Here is a 20,389-nt window from a genome sequence, read left to right on the forward strand (position 1 = left end):
AGAAATTATGTAGAACTGAATCAACGTATGTCCTTAAAGCCCACTTGTGTATAAATATCAGCAGGTATATTTAACAAACCCAGGCTCTCACAGAGAACATGTAATTACTTGAATTGAATGAACTGCAAAGCACACAAAATTATTTAATTAAACTAAACTAATTGCACCCTTTATTCTTCATTTCAGTGCACATTGTAAGATCAGTGTGGCGTTATGTATAGGCTGTTACACAGTAGAATTTATCATTTCCGTTGGTGTAATATTACTAAATCTAAAATACTCCAGGTCCCATACAAATGTGGCTGTTCACCCTTTTTTAAGAAGCCTAGATCAGTGATAGATAAATTTGTGGAACACTGGCTGAATCTCTGTGTTTGCCAAGCCCTCGTGCTACTGTTTGTGCCCCATAGATATAGTGAGAATTATCTCTGTTAAACCAAATGGTTTTGCAAGTTTGCAAGTGAAAAGCATGACATTCAGTGACTTACCAGATGCAATATGTGCCATGTTTTTTATATTTTGTTTAGGCCCATGCGAAACCATGTGTTGTACTACGTGATGATTTTAAATGTATATGTGGTTGTAATTCAAAAAATGCCATTCACTGCTGCAGTGAATGCTGGGTAATTACAGTAAAAAAGAAGGAATGACCCTTTTGTTGTAAATGGGTATGGAATGCAAACAGATATGCTTACCTTCAGCTCTGCTGAGCTTTTACACTCAGGAGTTTAGCACCTTGAGTTTTCAGTTTCAGTCAAACTCATACTTGACAAAATGTGACTGGTTAAAACACTTTGCCATCTGTGTAAATCTTATAGATACATACCTAAAGTAAAAAAGAGACAACTAGAATGGTAACTCTAGCGCATATCTTCCAACAAGACCAACACTCTTATGTCAGACTGCACCAGATGTTAATGGCTGCTTCATTTGCCCATCCATGATTCACCTCTCCACCAAGTTTTGTGAAATTTGGCTGTGCAGTTTTTGCATAATGTCTGTCACAAACAAATCAACAAACAGACAATGCAGAAAGCACTTTTACATCTTCAGCTCTTGCCTTGGTGAAGGAATGATTATTCTTCCGTGTCAGAGTGAACTCCTTGGTGTGAACACACCTTCTGAATGTCACCCTCACGCCGTGGTGGTGGCGGCACAAGGTGGTGACACTGTTTCTGATTCTTAAGTTAATTTTTGAACTGCTCTTCTCAATGGTGTGAAGGCTCTAATATATTCATCTGTGTCCTTTCAAATGTTAAGATCCTCAAATTTGGAAACAGATTTCCTTTTTCTTCCTTTTCCACACAAAACTACCAAAAACCAGAGTAAATCTTTGACACACCAGTATGCTGTACTACTACTCTATGTAATGGCTTAACCTGCATTTTATAATGGCAGTCACAGGAGGTGAAGGAAATAGCAGACATATATAATGACACTTCTCTCAGCCTTTTACAGTGTGCCTTCCTGCTCCACACCTTCTCTTACTTTCCCCTTCTTGCTCTAAGCTTAGCAGCTTTAAGGCACCCCCCCCCAAGCAAAGCATGCTCTCTGGCTCTGAGCACTGGCATCTCTTGCATCGGTATGCAGCTCCCGTACACACTGCTGATCCCTCTTTATGAGGGCATGAGTTTCAGTGCTTTTATCCCCCACCTTCCCTTGCAAATATGCCTGCATTCAGTATCTACACTTCAGCTTTAGAGACCTGTGGGAAGCTTTTAAAGAGGAAGTCAATAAAAGGGTATAAACATGCATGAGCTTAACTTTGTGCTTTTGGTGTCTTTATTCTAAAGTTAGATTTTCTGGATAGCATCTCACTCATGCAGATTTATAAAACAAAATAATTTCCCAGTTCTTGCACTGAAGCACAGCTAGAATTTTTAGCATTACTGTTTTTGTAAGCAAAAAAGAAAGAAAAAAGAAAAGTGTTGTTTAGCTTTAAAAGAATTAAGAGAATTATGATAATTATGCGTTTTATTTTTTAAATCAATTGGATATGTTTACCATCAATGTTAAGATATGATTTATTGTTTGTGCGAACATTACTGGACATCATCTATACCAACAGATATATATAGTGGGCTTATAAAAGCCAGATTTAGAACAATCATATACTTATTAATTAAGTACCAAGACCTGAAAATACTTATTTATTACATCAATTGTTTGATGCTATACCTTTTAATGTGCTAACTTTGTTTGTTCTCTCCTAATACAAACAGAAAATGCGATGTAACCAACGCATGCAGAGCTTGAAAACTGCAAATGTATGCTGCATGTTAAACTGTCTTCAGGCGGTGTATACGGCAGGGATTAGTCTACACATAAGTACTTGCAAGTTTGCTTAATAAAATAAGAAAATAAACAGGTTAGATTGGTGCTGTTTTCCGGATGCTCTCGGGCACAAAAGCAGGCTCTTTGCTTATTTTGCATTAATAAACACACTGGGGACAAAGAATAAAATCCAAAACACATGGGAAAATGGCATAAAATATTTCCTGACATGAAGACGTTTCTAATTAAAGTCCTCTTTGTGTACTCTTTACATTGGCATCTTTTTCACCTTTTCAACTTCCTGCAAGTTTTCTCATAAATACGGAGATGTAGAAATCTAAAGAGGAGTGAAGACACCAAATTTCCTTATGACATGAATCTTTCCAGGCACCGTATGATAGCCTCTTTGATGGACAGGTGACCTGCCATCCACACCCGTCTGTATTCAGCAAAACGTTCAGAAAAAAACTCAGATAGTCTACAGCTCCTGAAACCCTGAGAGGGATTCAGCAAGCTGAGAATATAAATGGTTTTCATTTTTGTCCTGACAAATTATTACGAGCCTGTCTCACAAGTCAACAGTCTGTTCTTAGCACGTTTGCCGTTTCATCTTTATTTATTTTTTCCACTGTCTTTAATTTTGTACTGTGAACAAAGCATATCAAATCATGAAGCCATAAAATGCAAAACACTACCCTGGAATGAATAACTGCATTTGCCATGATTTGCTTCTTAAAAGTATATTACTTGCGAGTTGTATTCCAGCAACCTATCAAATTTCCAAAGATAGCACAACAGAGCCTCCTTTATCTGGAGCTCAGACGTCCAGTCTGACTGCTGGGGCAGTCGACTGAGGGGCCTTTATGAGCTCAGCAACCCAGCGATGCAAAATTCTACTGGCGGTGTGCAGGTGATGGGCTTTCTGAGTTAATACATTAAAATAGTAGCATTAAATCCTCATGGTAAAGTGAGCACACTTATTCCAAATGCACTTAAACTCGCTGTATTCTTTTCTCTGCAAATATGTTTGGGGCGGTCTCAACTTTACTTTGTCCAGAAAAGACATATTTTTCAAGCACTATTTGAAAACAAGGTGCTTGGTGCAAGATGAAATGATCAGAAGATTAACTGCCTTGTCAACCAAAATAAATTAAAGCTGCTACTTAATAATTAATAGTTTCAGCAATTTTAAAGGAAAAAAGAAAAACATGCAGGAGGTATGCACCACTGTAAACCAATATCCTTCTATATGGTGCTGATTAGGCATATCAAGCAATCATACATGTTTTTTACCTATAGACAATTACTTAGTTAATCAAAAAATAATTAACACAAGTAGAAAACAATTTGTATCAAAACCTATTAAAACAGATGTACATTTTCCACACAACATCATCAGTTTTGATGATGAATGAAGTGATATCTAAACTCATTACAACAAAAGACCTAATATTTTCATAAACGCCAACATTTGCCACTTCATTGTGCATTCTCTAAAGCTTGTCAACAGCTGCCTACGCACCGAGAACTCATCTTACTTCATTCAGATCAAAACTTTGTACTTGGAAAGAAAAGCTCGTGTGCACTAAACTTGCATATCAATAGTCATAGCTGCATAAAATGCGCACAGAGCCCAACAAAGGCTCCACAGCTTGTTGTCCGCCATTGTTTGCACACTCCAAAACGACCCTGACATAACTCAAAACAAGCATGGTCACTCCTGGTCAGGCTGCCAGGTGTTTGGTTGCAGTGCCATACCTCAGGCAGTCAATCATTCTCTTTGGAAGCCTCCCAAACGTTCACAGCAGAAGCAGAGAGGGACATTTATCACAGCAAACACATAATTATGTGCACAATATTTTATGGTCAACACTCAGCATTAAACACTATCAGAACCACAACTGCTTTTGAAAGGATGTCTACTATTGTTGTCAAAGGACAAAAGAATGAAAGTTGACATAGCTTCTAGGTAGGAAAAACGGATTATATAGCTGGTTGGTCATATGGCGGTCATCTCTGAACAAAAAAAATATTAACTTTGTTCATAGAGACTGCAGCAAAAGGAGAAAGGGGAGATCATCACACAGGGTAAATGAGATTCACAGGCTCATCCATAGTCGGGCACAAAGCCCACTTCAACAGAGATGAGGGCCAAGAGAGATTGATAAAGGTCAACACCGCAAACTGGCATAAAATGAAGTATAGGTTTCATTTCAGGCACAATACTAAAATGTAGGGACTGTATAAACCTCTTGCAGAACACACGTCTACCACCTTCTCAGCAGCACAGCAGAAACTCATTCATCAAAGAAATCAACACTATTTTATTATATTTTCCAAAGATTTTATTCAAGTCTGTGAATTATTTTTTTAGAATATTTTTCGACCATTCCCTTTTCTCTGAAAATTGAATGTGTAGCTCACCATTAAATAGTTAGAGAGCCTTGAACTACTTAGAACAATATTAAATAAATGTCCACTAGGCTCAATTCTGCTGTTTGTTAAGGATGTTTAAACCTTTAAAGGTAAATGCATTACAACTGAATCCCAGAAACAGTGAAAACACTGCAACATTAAGACATTTGATTTTTGTTTTGAGTGTTTATTCAGTTCTGTTTACACCACAATCTCATTTTTTCTATTATGTGCTTGATAGCTACAGTGAATTGCAGGGTCAGCATCATCACCTGCACAGTAAACGTCTAGTTATTTTATATACAATACTCAATGTGGCTGCAAATGATGATATAATATCCTCTCCCGACTGTGAAGTCTCACAGTATAAAACCTGAGATTTGTGACATAACACTTCAAATGCTCCATAGGTCCCAGCTTTAGCGGGAAGTGGGAAATGTTTTGACTCATCTGTCTGAAATCATAGGAATATATGTAAATTCTGTTTTATATCGGATACCCCTTTAAGATGTGTGAACACGGGCACCTCTTCAGGAAGGCAGCGACTGATGTAAGCACTGCTTTTACCTATTTTCAGTGTGACCAACTGTGGCATTAGACTTATCATGAGTATCTTGGAACGGGCTCCTTGGGAAGTAGAAAAATCTCTTAACCTTTTTCGTTTAAATACAGGTCAAAATAATCTTTAATAGTGTAATTGCCCTTTCAGTCTATCAGCTTCATTGCTGAGCTTATAGCCACTCAGAGGGGGCATGGTGTGTAAAAGTGCTATGACAAAGAGCTTGGCAAAGAGAGACTGACAGCACGCAGAATATAGTTGAGGCAGTGAGCTGCTAATCTTAAAGCCCCTTCCCCACTTGTCTGAGCACATTTGCCTCTGGCTTGAGGCTTATCCCTACAGATGTATATCTGTCAACAGAAAGCAAGCAGGGCAGCAGTGGCTCTTTTGGAGCACATTTGTCCCCTTTACTGGATTACCATTTGCAGTGGCATAAAGCACAGCATCAGAGCCAGCACTTGGCAGCTGGGAGACAATCTGCAGGGATAAGCTAACCCTCAGTAGTGGTGAACGGGTATCCGTGAATGTAAACCACCTTCCTCTGCCATACCTCGCCTTCAGCTCAGCCAGCTTATTCCTGCTGACTGATTATTCCAACCCACAGGAGATGCTCCCATGCATACGCTCACAGGTTCCCTGTGTGTGACATTTAGGGCTTTACTTTTGACTGGGTCGAATATGTATTTTTTAAAGAGATTTTAAATACACTTCAGTGCATGCTGGAACAAAACTCCATGCTCAGAAAAAGAAAAAAGGGGAAAAAAAGAAATGAGAAGTGGTGCACCGACTGCCATCCTATATTACACTCAAAATGATAAATCAGCAGGCAGGAGAGTTATTGATATCTATGTTGTAGCAGTGAAAGCTGCTGTTGGAATCAAACATTCTAACGGAAGAAATAACCACACTCCTCACAGCATCCTATAATAGGACACAATATCGTTTCCCCAGACAACTGCAGGGCTATACACGAAAGCAAAAAGCAGAGCCTTTGACGCTTGATTGAATCATATCCTCCGAAATTCATTTGCTTAGAATTTTGCTTTATACTTTGGGAACTGTTTGCATTATTTTTATCTTAGTGCAAGCAAAATTGTTAGAGGTGGGAGTCTTGCGCACTGACCAACAATAGTAAATGAACTGAATTTTTGTTATTTTGCTTGTGTTTGAAATTTTTCATATTGGTGGGTGCAAATGAAAACATATGAAGCCTGTCAAATGATTAATGTTATATAATTTTTGCATAATTATTAAGACAAATAAATTATATTTTCATAAAATCTAGTGAAACAAAATTGGAAAAAAAAAATTACTAAAGTTGAGAAACTAAATTAATAAATGTTGTTTCAGGCATGTTTATGGGGGTGGGAGTGGGGGTACTATAGGTAATGGGCAGTCTTTGTGATCAAGTCTAGTGTTGTACAGATGAAACAATAAGACTGTATGTATATAAACAATCAACAGAACCACCATGATACATATAACAGCCAGTGGCCAGTGAAGCCTGTCCTCTAAGCCTCAAACCAAACATTTTAGTCATCAGCATTATCATGAGCCTTCAGTATTCCAGTGCACTTTCAATCCAACTGTAGGCACAGCCTAAAGCATACCCTAATTTATCTTCTATTTACTCAAATTGGTCATATCATAATTTACAAAATGACTGGCATGCTTTAGTAAATAAGGCTTGCAATAACAGATGAGACCATAAGAGTATTTTCCTTCTTTTAGCAACCAGAGGAGTCACCTCCTGCATCAGGGTGGCAACCTGTCACAAGATTTTCAGAAATATTGACCTCTGACCCTTAACCTTGAGGTTAAGGTCACTGAGATTTTTAGTAGATACACCTATGGTATCAAATTAAAACTCCTACATTGCTTCGTTCATGCTTGGATGTCCATGTCGCCCGCCCGATCAGCCTTTTTACGGCCGAGGGGTAAAGAATTAAACCCTCATCCCATAAAGAATTACAAATCCCAACCAAGTGACCTATAACCTTTTCAAATTCAATCCTTTGCATAATTTCAATGTTGTAATCATTTTGAAGGAGGGGGGGTTGTGTTGTGTGTTGTATGGTTTCTGCAGTTTTGCGCTCACTAAGCAAGCTGACATTTGCAGGTTTAAAAATTTCTATAGTAACAACGACCTCCAACAATGTCAGTGTCAATGTTTCAGTTTAGAACTGTGGATAGAGTACTTATATTCCACAAAGTTGTGAATAAAACAGTATTTTCATACAGACTTGTGGTTTCTATAGGAGCACATGCCATCAGTGTCAAAGCTCATAGTAAGTCTACTTTGGATGGTTACATGGCTATGGCTCATAATGGAAATCCATATGGAGAATGTGAATTGGATTTTTACCTCCAGAAGCTCACTATATTGCTCACAAATAAGAAACCTTTAACACAGCTCTTAACTCGCCACTTTCTCTTCACCAATGGGTAAAGAAGCTATCAAAGACTTTACAAGGCACTTTTGCATTTTTAATGACTAGCCTCAATTCCCTCACTAATCAGGGAAAAGATTTTTCCTGTGCATTATGAAGGAATTATTCATCCTCAATCACCTTGTCTCTTTTTATCTGTAGTTTTGATAACTGTCATTTTGATAGCGGATAAAATGCATAAATTTCATTTATTTTCTGCTTTGCCCTCATTAAGCCCCCAACCCAATTTTCATCTCCCATCACACAGACACACACACACACACACAATGGTCAAACACATACCAACGTCACCTGGAGGGGTGTACTTGCCCAAATGTCTTACAAGATAAGAAATGATGAAAGACTCGGTGCTCAAACAAAAGAAAAGTTCCCTTGGTGGTATGGGAGCTTTTTGGGCTCTGTATGAAAGAAAGTGATGAAACACTTGAGAAGAGGGAATGTCAGACCGAACCAGAGAAGCTGTGGCCAACAAGAAAATGTGAAGATCATAAGACCTACAGTACATCTATGACACAATCAGCCCAAGGTCTGCAAAGTGGCTAAGCATGGCGACGCCACATGGCTAATTAGCATTAGCCTGCCGTCTTACCTGCCTCTGACGAGTCTGTCTTTATTTGCTGGCTTTGGGAAATATACAGTGATACACCATTATCGCTACGTAGGTTAACACCAGTGCAGATACAGTATGGGAACAACATCATCATTGTCACACCCAAAGCAGGAGAACAAGGCAGGCCCTCTAATAAAGGGTGCGCCATACACTCTTTATATCTATCTGCCATAGAAGCATTTGAAACATTTGGGCAGTACAGCAGTTTATGGGCTGCAGCCATAAATAAGCCCAGCAATGAATTTAGGCAAATTCTAATAGTGTAGTTGTTCCTAGAAGGATGAGTCTGCATGAAATAACTCTCAGCATTACAGAGCATGAACAGAGCTGCTGAGGCTGAAGTCGTCTACAGAATCACTGCAGTGTGTGATGCGGAGCACTGCAATTTAACTGTCGATTAGGCTGTGATCACACAGAAAATGCTGCACCTTATTGCTTACACTGAGGAGGTTATGTTTTGAGTCCCATTTGTTTATTTGTCTGTTACAGGCTATGATATCGCAAAAACTGTTCAGTGAAATTTGTTAAATGGGTAAGCAATGAATGAGTGTAGCATCAGTTTTCTATGCACGCCAGATTTCTGTGTACAAGTATATCAGGATTTCATTTAAGAATTAGCAAAACCAGATAGGAAATTCTGTAAATATCTGCCACAAACTACTGGTACAAACCAATTTTAAAAAATCCTGGCACATGTATCTTGTAATTGTCCACCTGTGTGTATTTTGCATGAAATCATTTTTCAATGCATTTTGGTTTTTAAAATCTGGCTATTTAAATAACAAATTTGGGTGACTGTGCAGCCCAGAATGTACCCCGTCTTTTCTAGCTGTGTTGATTTCATTTGTTTCTTGACTTCTTACATTTCCACTAAGACAGAACTTTAGGTTTTAGCGTCCTGGGGCACAGGCCTGGGCATTGGATGCATCTAAGTCTAACCTAAGTCTCATAACATCAATATTTAAGAAGCCCTTGAAGTGGGCACTGTCAGAGCTCTTGGGCAAGATGAGAAAACTCTCTGTGCCCTGTTCTCTGCCTATTCATTACCCCAAATCTGATGCAAAGTGGGCTGTGAAAAGCATACTTTTTTTGCGGCTCTCTGAAATTACCAAGTAGTGAAATTAGAATATAACAAAACTACTTTGTCTCCTCTGTCCTCTAAAAAAAAACGAGTCCATTAATTCAGTCCTGTCTCCTAAAAGTCAGGTTCTCATTCATGAAAACAAAATTCTTAATTTCATTTTGGGGAGATATATTTTCCCAGAAAGCCACCGAAAGTATGTCTGTGTCCTGAAAAGGTAAGAGTACACTGAGTCTACAAACTAAGTATTCAATCAAATTGTTTCTACTATCTAAAAGTAAGCGCTTCCACAATAGAGGAATGTAAACTTTAAAAGAGAGGGAAAAGTCAGCATTTGGGAGATTGGTCAGCAGGGGATACAAATACAGCCAAGTTTTTGACAAGGAGACTGAAAAATGAGACTTGAATCTTGGACCATTTTTCAAAGTTTCACTTTCTTGCTGTGAAGTTAAGTATACACAAAGAAACATTTTGGTTAGAGTTAGCCACATAACATTTTGGTTTGGGTAAAAACAAACCCTTTTATAACTTTCACCACATGAGAAAAGCTCCATTTTTGGAACAGGTAGCCATGCTATCATTTTTAAAGGTGAGACACCGGCGCATTTTACATGCACTTGTTCACATCGCCACTAGAGGCTAGGCAACTTTAAAAACTTACTATAGGTTGTAAAAATGGATTCCATATCTATGTAATTGTTTTCTGTGGGAGTGGTTTTCAATATTAAGAAGCTGCTTCCTTATTCACAAGGGGTCGCCACAGCAGATGGATGCACATTTGATTTGGCAGATTTTTACACCAGATGCCTTTCCTGACGTAAGGGCATCCAGGGATTTGTGTATACGCCTGGTCTCAAACCAAGGAATTTTCACATTGGATGAATGTGCTAACTACAACATTTTAGAGTGATTGTCAGTACTGCATGGTTAAAAAAAAATCTACAAAATCCAGACTGAGAGTAGAAGGTGGATACCTTTGTTTATGACAGAAGTGTACCTGATTAATTGCTGGAAAATTTCAAAGGGATATATGTGCCATTTCAGAAAAAAATAATCTGTGAAATTGCATCTAACCCTTAAACTGCAAATGTATTTTGGAGGAAAGAGAGAGTTCAATGATTAGTCAATTGGTGTCCACTGTGTAAACAAACCACCATTAACCTGCAACACAAACATTTTTTAATACTCATAAATTGAGCATCAGCACAGGCTTACACTAACTACAAGGAGTTTTCCATGTATCCCAATAATTACAATTCACATCGTTCTTTTCCAAAGCATACCATAGGTTTTTAGACCAAGTACTTTTTTCTACCAATGAACCCTTTTTTATTTATTTCAATATAGCTTTGAAAATCTTCTTCAAAAATATTTAATATGCTTCAGAAAGTAAATCTGGGACACAGAGTTTTAAGTCCACTTATGTGTTCTTGTAAGGCTCTGTAAGCAAGGACTATTTGATAAACTCTTCCATTTGGATGTTTGCCGAGTCTTTTTCACCTCCTTTAAAAACATGACTGATAGTTATATTTACAGGTAAATACATTTCCTACAACACAGCTTATAAAAGCAATGCTTTCAATGTCAATGCTCAGACTGAATGCACTATTAAAGCTACGTTTTCCCAGTGGTTGGTGTTGCAATACCAGGCAGCATTTAAAACAAAAATCAAGTTTTGTGTGTCAGCAAATTAATTTTCAAACTACACTGACTTGAACTGATGAAAAGGGTTGCAGAGACAATGGAAAGTCAGCTAAAAAGGCATGCTTTTTTAAAAAGAACACTTTAAATAAGCAGTTATGTAACATTACACAGTTTATAGTTAATGGACTCCAAAGCATGCTAAATCACGCATGGTCATTTAACTCGAATTCATATTCCTCTTCAGTGGGGTCACATTTAAGGCAACATGGCGGGAAGTGGAAGTGGCTGTCTGTATGATTAGATCACAGCTGTACACACCTCATAATGGAATTTCAATTTCCACAGCTCAGTGAGATCAGGTAAAAGTGTTGGACAAAATCCTGCTGAAGGAAAGGACAGCAAGAATAGCACAAGGCAACGTGCATCGGGGCAAAGTAAATAAGTATTTTTGCAATTTAAAGATACATTTCAAGTCAAACTTACACGATTTTTCACCATTAGGCTGTCCAGTAAAGCGATCCAACTACGTAGTTTATTGAACACATAACAGTCATGAGAGAAAAAGGCTATTTAACAGTAACGTGATCTGATACTGGAAAAACTGATTCATTTGAGAACTGATTTTTAATTCAATGATGTGATGTGCAAGTAAGCCTGACACATATATTATTGTTTAAAGGTGCTCTAATGATCTGATGGTCTGTGGTGGTAGTGGCATCATTCATGGAGTTGCTCAATAAAGGAAGTCAGCCTCAGACTTATGGAAATTAATCCACAGGCCGAATTAATGTGATGAGGATGATCATAGGTCATTCTCGTTGTTATTATCAGCACAGTGTACTGAATCAGCACTGACAATGTCATCAATGTCATGTGGGACAACACGTTATTAAACTGGGGAAGACGGGGATATAACTGCTTAGATATAGTTTCTCATATGAAGCCCCTTGACAGCACCCCCCCACCACCGCCACCCCTTCCGGTAGGCGTTATGCGCACTGGTCGCCTATAGGGCGGTGGCTGCGCAAGCATGTCCAAGAGCGGGACAGTCTGTGGGGAGTTGGGGACTCGTCATGAGGCGACGACGATCCCTGGCTGCAGAGAAGCGTCATGCATGCAACCTTACCTGCGTCCCCAGCCGCCCAACTCTAAATGAGTAACTACATGGCTTGTGCCTCCTAAAGAATCCCTCCTAAAACACACACACACAAGCACACACGCAAGGCACAGTTCTCGCTACATTTAACAGAGCTACATTTAACGAACGCTTAACAGAAATGTAGTCTTTGCCACATCGAAGACTTGTTATCACCTTTGTGAATTCAGTCATTTAAAGTCATGTGTGGAATGATTCAAAATGCCCAAACAAACGCGATGGCGTGACTTCATCGTGATCCGCTCAATGACACCGGACTCACAGGGAAAAAGACACACGCCACCGGTTACTGTAACATTCTTCTTTCTTTTTTCTCTTTTTTGGGCTTGCTCTGTCAGTTTCAGCGGGCATAGCCTAAACGGATGAACCAAGCAACCATGCGCGACAATAATCGACTCATCCGCAGCACGGTGTTTTATCTGTCACTTAATCCCGGAGGGAGTGCAATATATAAGTTGTCGCCGATGCAAAAACTTGTGCAGCCGCATTCTGCTTCTCATTGCGCCGCACAATTCAACTTCCAGGCATTCCAGCACACTCGGCTCTGACAGTGAACAACGACAGCTCGTCCTGCGCCTAAAACTGCTGCGCAAACACATCGTTTTATGGGAAAATCAACTCTCCCCTCACCGAATACTTGCACTCACGTGTGACATGATCACATATGATCTTTACACTTCACGCACCCACCACCTCCCCGCACACCACGCCCGTCTACACAGCAACATCCAGTGCTCACCTTTAAAGACGCTTGCACAGAGGCTGTAAAGGATGAACATCAAGTACTGCTTGACAATCATATTCTTCTCTTTTCCTTCGCAATTCTACGTCAACACTCCACTCGCGTTTGACTCTTTTTATTCTGTCTTTATCTCTTCTCTCGTCAAGGTGGACTTATCCAGGTGAACGGCGCAGTTTCTGACTGACCGGAGTTACATTGATGAACTCTTGCCTTTTTCTGAGGAGTCCCTGTGTATTTTTCGCAGATCAGGGGGCAGTGATCACTGTAGTGAAGCAGGACGGCAGAGATGCTCGTCGGCAAAGTGCAGATCCTGCCTCCCTTTATTGCCTTTCTCTTTGACTCGCTGCAGAGAGCAAGAGTCCCGCCCACGCTTTTTGACTAATGAAGACGCTTCACCAATGGAGAACACCTAGAAATAGTTCTGATCTCCGGTACACTGTCGAAACAATTACGCCGTAGAGCGCAGTTACTTTGATACATCAGTTTCTAGAAGGGACATCGGTAGTCATGTGACAAGTTTTTTTTTTTTTTTTTTTTGTTAATCTCATCATTTTCTAAACACCAAAGCAGAACAATAGGCCTCTGCAGGAATATGATTATAGTTTATGCATATGGGGAAAAATATAAGGATCCAGTCCTGGCCATCACATCACCGAGCCTCCAATGCTCTAAAGTGGAGGATCCTTGCTCTCTGTTTAGTGTCAGTAGACTGAACTAAAAAAGTGCAAAAACGACCACGCCAGAGATTTAATGCATGAAAATATGCCCACAGCTAGCAGAGCTAATTTAACAATTTTAGACAGTTCTAAACAGCTACCCTAGAGCCATAAAAGCTTTATGAGCAGCCAAACAAGCTCTGTTGTCAATACCAGAGGACTCGAAATAACTGCCACTGCGACACATATTATCACTTGAAAAAAGTTTTACAGCTTAAAGAGCACCGTGTGGTAACAACAGAAACACGTGCCCATGTTGTGTGAAGATGCATTTGCTTTCGCAGAGGTTGTGACCTGGTGTCTGGGTGCATGTCGGGAGTCAGGGCGCAGGCACGAGGGAGGTTAATGGGCACCCGGACATCCCTCTTCCTTCAAAGGTTCCCTACGAGAGGTGCAGAGAAATGAGTGTGACCATCCCTAAAGACAGAGGTGTGAGGAAACGGCAGCTCCAGCCAGGGATCGTTTTCTAAGCCGACGGCGAGGATTTTACACATGGTTTAACATGCTGCTGGGCGAATTTGGTTCAATTTTGCACAGTGCTCTTCTACGCCACTCCCACTTCAAATCAAATTGCTGACCTGGCTGTACCACCTGAGAAAGATGTGGCATAGCCCCCAATTTTAAACCAATTGCTTTTCCTTTTGCAGTATGAATCACTGGAAATAATACAGGAAGCTCCACGTTCATTCTCTAATCAGTCATTTGGATCACTCATTTTCATTGCAAACCAGAAGTTAAATAGTGTTTTCCAGCTTTTTGTGGTTATTGTAAGTTTTCATTCTGAATAGCTAAAATGGAGGGGGGGCGGTTCTTTGTGCTCTCATTTTGTTTTGTATGCTGATGCCTTTAGCCTTTTAACTTAGAGCCATTCACATCTCTAATCCCTGGGGAATCACTGATGCCTTTCTGAACTGTAAACCTTGAAGGACTGAGTGCTCTTGTGTGACATACATTCTCTGTACAACTCACTTATAATTCAAATCAGACCTATACAATTACCATGAGGATGGTGGTAAAGAATCAATCCCGTGAGTCCTGAAGGTCAGTTCCTCGTCATTTCATTAGATCCTTGAGAGTAGAATTCTACTCATGCACCTTTTCAACGGCAAGGATTTATTGACCATGTGAGTTCAGCAGAAAAGCACACGGTGCTGACACAGATCTGTAATGCAGAGGAGCATGTTCCCCTTTGTATTTATCTCCCGGGCATTATATTGCATAGCATTCTTTGATTTGTACCATTTAAAATGCCCCGTTGTGTTTGTACCGTCAGATTTAACAAGGTCACCAGCGTACACTTGAGAATTCCAAGTACCTGTTAAGACACAACACACTTTTTCCCCCTTTTGTGTTGTTTAATGTTCAAGACTGCAAAGTCCACAAGAGATATTAAAACCAGGGAGAAGAAAGTTTAGGCCAAGATGAATTACAGTGTTTGCATGAACCTGCCACTGATAACAGTGATCTCACTGACTGAAAAGCAACCAATCCAGATGCAGTATACACAATCAATTTCAGTGAGGATATGAATGACAGAAGTCATAAAGCTTGAATGCTTTATCTAAATGATGAAGTACTGAATCCAGGATTAGGGCAGAGACCATGTAAGTGCTTTTGTCACTAGAAAAAAAATATAACTGCAGAACAGAATCCTGATAAATATTTAAAATTCATGCTGAAGTTTTGGATATCAAATTTCATAATCCAGTGCAGCAGACACATACATATTTTTACCCTATCAATGCACCTCAGGGAAATAACAGCTGTTCTCTCTGGCTCGAACTTAAAAAATGGCCCACAATGAAAGCTTTATGTTCTTTTGTGCCTTTTTCTTATTCCTGTAAGAACATTTGCTATTAATGGCTGGTGAGAAGGCAATTCCATCTGTTTATTAGCTTATTGATAGGACACTGGGAATAGTTACATCTAACAATGTGCTTTCTGCACCAGGCAAACTACATGCAAGTCAGCACTGTATGAAATCTTTAGTATGTGCAGCAAAATTAGAGCTACACATTCAAACATCCTGTCTGGGAACGTATATTATATTACAAATTTTATTCCAATTACCTTCTTCCAGTAAATGGAAGAAGAAAATATTTGTGTAATCAATTATTTGATTTTCTTCTTATACTCTCTCCTCTTTCAGGTGTTCTCATTAGGGATCCCCATGGATGCCTACATCTCACCCTATCCCTTGCATGCTCCCCTTGTCAAACCAACCCTCTGCATGTCTTCCTTCACGACACTCATGAATCATCCTTGTGTGCTTCTTTTGCTTTTACTCGTATCCAAATCAATTACAGTATGTCATCAAATTGATATACTTTTTTGTTATCTTACATGGCAGTTGGACTTGTGTTTCATATAGAGATGACTTTAGAGTAACTTTAGACCTTGAATGGTGATTACTCATTGGTGGCTGCAAGTGAAAAAAAAAACATGATTAAAATTCCTATGTAACTGAGACTGAAGTCATAGGAACTAAATACTGTACTGTGGTGCAGTTAAACAGTTCATAAATCTCAGAATTCATGCTTTACTAAGGTAAAGCTTTCTTGTGGGCTGCTGGTCTTTGTCTGCTTTCCATATGATTCACTCTCTCTAAGCATTGCAAAGAAAACCTTAAAGAAGGTTAAGTCATTTTGTAAACAAGTTATCCAGCAGAGGGTTTCATCATCAGGGCTTTTTTAGAGAATATCCCACTCGGTTTTTTCATCACTGAACATATGTTAAGACTGCTGTGCAACTCAACATTGCAGTGATTGCTGCACTCTGTAAAAAAATATTGCATTTGATAAATGATTTCTTTACAATCCTGGACAGATGTACGTGTTAATTGAGAATGTTACAGAATTTCACGGCCATGGCAAGTGTAATGGGCTAAGTTTCCATTCAGCTTAAACACTCCCAAGAAAATCTCCAGGACTCAGACGATTGGATTCCAGAAGTTTTTACTGGGCACTTTTTTGCGAAACTGTAAACACAATACAATGAAATATACTGTAAACACAATACAATGAAATACATGAAATGTATTATAGATGCAATAAGCTCAAAGCATCTGGCTAATTATCACAGCTTGACAGCCTAGCCGCATAGCTTATATGAGACACAATAAGCTAACCGAATAACAGACAACGGTTCAAAACGCTTCACCGCTTAATTGTACAAAATGAATTATACTCACAGACTATGCCTTAGCGAAGAGAAAAGGATTAATCCTGTAACGGCGGAGCTGGCGGTTGAATGAGCCCACACGCTAATATCCCGAGTCACACAGTAGATTCACTTCCTGACTCTCAGCGTAAACTGCTCTCGTGTTGTCATGGTTACGAAAATACACACACCGCTCTAAGCTACGATAGCGAGATAAAGAGAACACAAAGAACACATTTCTGGGGGCATAACACTCCCCGCTTGGGGTCTTTAAGAGCCCACATCAATTGGCAGAGTCAGACTTTGGAGAAAGAAGCAGAACTACTTCTGTAATGGGACGAGAGAATCCTCTTCTATTTCCATTATTAACGACCTCCACTTCGACTCTCCGGACCAGACCGTCCTTCCCTGGAAAGGCTTTCGTGATGATGCCCATGGGCCACTCATTTCTCTCTGCCCGATCATCCTTTAAGAGAACTACGTCCCCTTCTTGAAGATTCGGCTGTTTCCCTTGCCACTTGTGTCGAAGTTGCAGTGTTTTGAGGTATTCACGCCTCCATCTGTTCCAAAACATGTCTGCCAGGCCCTGAACTTGTTTCCACTCCTCCCTGAAGAGATCTGCTTCCTCGAACTTGCCTGACGGCAAAGGAGGCGCGGAGCCTGTTTTGAGAGTCAGGAGCATGGCTGGTGTGAGGATGCAGGGCGACTCGGGGTCGGATGACACTGGAATGATCGGCCTTGCGTTCATAATTGCTGCTACCTCGGCCATAAGCGTGGTCAGAACCTCGTGCGTCAGGCGAGACTTTCTCTGTTCAAGCAGCATGCAGTCCAAGATACGGCGGGCAATGCCGATCATCCTCTCCCATGCGCCACCCATATGGGATGCATGGGGTGGGTTAAACACCCAGGTGCAGCTCTGTTTACTGAGGTACTTCTCCACCCTGTCGAACCCTGAGTTTTCCTTGTCCATCCCCAGCTCACGGGAAGCGCCGACGAAGTTAGTTCCGCAGTCCGAGCGTATCTGCTTCGCGGGGCCCCTGACCGCAAAGAATCTCCTCAAGGCGTTAATAAAGCTGCTGGCACTCATGGCTTCGATCACCTCAATGTGCACTGCCCTGGAACACATACACGAGAACATCACCGCCCATCGCTTGGAGTTCGAAACTCTTCCTCTTGTGCGGCGTGAAACGATGCCCCACAGTCCAAAGACATCGACACCTATGTAGGTGAAGGGAGGTGCTACTTGTAACCGTTCTGCCGGCAGGGCTGCCATCCGTTGATGTTCGGCCTTCCCTCGCAGCTTCTTACAAGTGATGCATCCGTAGAGCAGACTGCTGATACAGCGTTTGGCTCCCACGAGCCAAAAACCTGCGGCCCGAACGGCACCTTCAGTAAGATGTCTCCCCTGGTGTTTTACTGCTTCGTGATAGTGGGACACAAGCAGAGTTGCGAGGTGATGCCGGCCAGGAATGATGATGGGATGAGTCTCGTTCATGCCTAAGCCTGACTGCTCGATCCGACCTCCTACCCTGAGTAGTCGATCCTGGTCCATAATGGGATGCAATCTCCACAAGCTGCTGGAAGATGGTATGTCGACTCCAGAACCGATACACTTGAGCTCTTCCGCGTAGCACTCACCCTGGACACTCTTTACGATGCACACTTTGGCTTTCAGCAGCTCCTCTTCTGTAGGACGACAGATGTGCCAGCCTCGACATTCGCCCTGCGTCGAGCGAGCGAAGGAGCTAGCTACGTGGATCAAATGTGCGATGGCTGCATGGAGTGTGCTGAACTTGGAGAAGCGTTCAAAGCGTTGAGGGCGTACCACGCCTTTAGCAACATGGGTGAGTTTCGTTGTCACCTGTGGACGCACTTCGGCATCGATGTCGGGGTCGACAAGATTGTACGTCTCTTGAAGCTCGGATGGATGCCCTGATGCGTCGCAAAGAAAGGCTGGTCCTTTGAGCCATGGTGTACTGCTGAGCAGGGCTGATGCTACAGCTCTTGACCCAACGTCAGCTGGGTTAAGATGCGTTGGAACGTACTTCCACTGGCCGGGACAGGGTGACTGAAGGATACGTTGGACCCTATTGTGTACGTAGACATAAAATCTCCTTGACTGGTTATGGATGTATCCCAGTACGACCTTACTGTCTGTGTAGTAGGTGATGTTGTCATACGTTGTGTCCATCTCTGCGACTATCATCTCGGCGATCTCGACGGCGAGCACAGCAGCACAAAGTTCAAGTCTAGGGACAGTTAGGCTAGGTTGGGGAGCCAACTTCGATTTCCCAAAGACAAACCCAATCTCAGTTTGTCCCTGCTTGCCAGTTACCCTGATGTAGGCTACGGCCGCTATTGCTCTGACGGATGCGTCGGCAAAGACGCAGAGCTCTCTCCTTAGGGCTCCTGTGGTGGAGAGGGACGTATAAGGCCGTGGTATTTGGAGCCCCTCCAGGTCTTGAAGAGACTGTTTCCATCTAGTCCACTCGGTCTCCATGTCTTTGGGAAGGGGTGCGTCCCAATCTTCCGCTTGCAAGGTGAGTTCTCTTAGGATCCGTCTTCCATCAACTGTGATGGGTGCTAGAAACCCTAGGGGGTCGTATAGACTGTTCACGGTCGAGAGTACCCCTCTGCGGGTGAACGGCTTCTGATCGATCTCGATCTGGAACGTGAAAGTGTCCGTGCGCATGTTCCAGAACAGTCCCAGGCTACGCTGGATAGGCAGATCATCGATGGAGAGATCCAGGCCATTGAAATCCTGAGAGCGATCCTGGGAGGGGAATGCTCTGATGACCGCGGAACAATTTGATGCAACCTTGTGCAGCCTGAGGTTGGAAGCCGCGAGCATCTTCTGCGCTCGCTGGAGAACTGCGATGCCTTCTTCCTCTGTACTGAAAGACTTTAAGGCATCGTCGACGTAGAAATCGCGGTCGACGAATCTCCTAGCATCGCTGCCGTAGTCGGCCTCTGCTGCCTTGGCCGCCCGCCGCAGGCAATACACTGCGACGGCAGGCGAGGGGCTGTTACCAAAGAGATGCACCCGCATCCTGTAATCCACGACGTCAGAGGTAGGGTCATTGTCTCTATACCACAGGAAGCGGAGAAAATCCCGGTGGTCTTCTTTCACGATGAAGCAGTGGAACATGTGCTCAATGTCGGCGGTGATCGCAACCTGTTCCTTCCTAAACCTCATAAGAACACCTAGTAGGCTGTTATTAAGATCGGGACCACTGAGTAAGACATCGTTGAGCGATACTCCCTCATAGGATGCACTGCTGTCGAAGACCACGCGGATCTTGTCCGGCTTCCGGGGGTGGTACACGCCGAACAGGGGCAAGTACCAACGCTCCTGACCGGGTTGCAAGGGAGGGGCAGCTTCTGCGTGCGCCTTCTTGAGCGTCTTCTCCATAAACTCTAGGAAGTCGGCTTTCATCCGTGGTCGTTTTTCCAGTGAGCGCCGAAGTGAGACGAGGCGTTCGAGAGCCTGTTTCCTGTTGTTAGGGAGTCGCTGCCTCGGTGACCTAAACGGCAAAGGTGCGACCCAACTGTTGGAGCTGTCTTGGCAACACTCGGCTTCCAT

General features: G+C 41.8%; 1 protein-coding gene across 5 annotated transcripts in view; it reads right to left on the reverse strand.

The window, feature by feature from the left end:
* Positions 1 to 13,267, reverse strand: part of cadm2b (cell adhesion molecule 2b) — a 153,207-nt gene extending 139,940 nt beyond the window's left edge. For 4 of the 5 annotated variants that reach the window (XM_004560561.2, XM_004560562.2, XM_004560560.2 and 1 more), the window contains exon 1: positions 12,929 to 13,267. In XM_004560561.2, coding sequence (XP_004560618.1) covers positions 12,929 to 12,989 — 61 coding nt within the window. In that variant the 5' untranslated portion in view covers positions 12,990 to 13,267. The remainder of the gene's footprint in view (positions 1 to 12,928) is intronic. The other variant, XM_004560563.2, reaches the window with a different exon arrangement.
* Positions 13,268 to 20,389: the final 7,122 nt, after the last annotated feature.

Source organism: Maylandia zebra, linkage group LG14, assembly GCF_041146795.1.
Source record: "Maylandia zebra isolate NMK-2024a linkage group LG14, Mzebra_GT3a, whole genome shotgun sequence".
Taxonomy (NCBI): domain Eukaryota; kingdom Metazoa; phylum Chordata; class Actinopteri; order Cichliformes; family Cichlidae; genus Maylandia; species Maylandia zebra.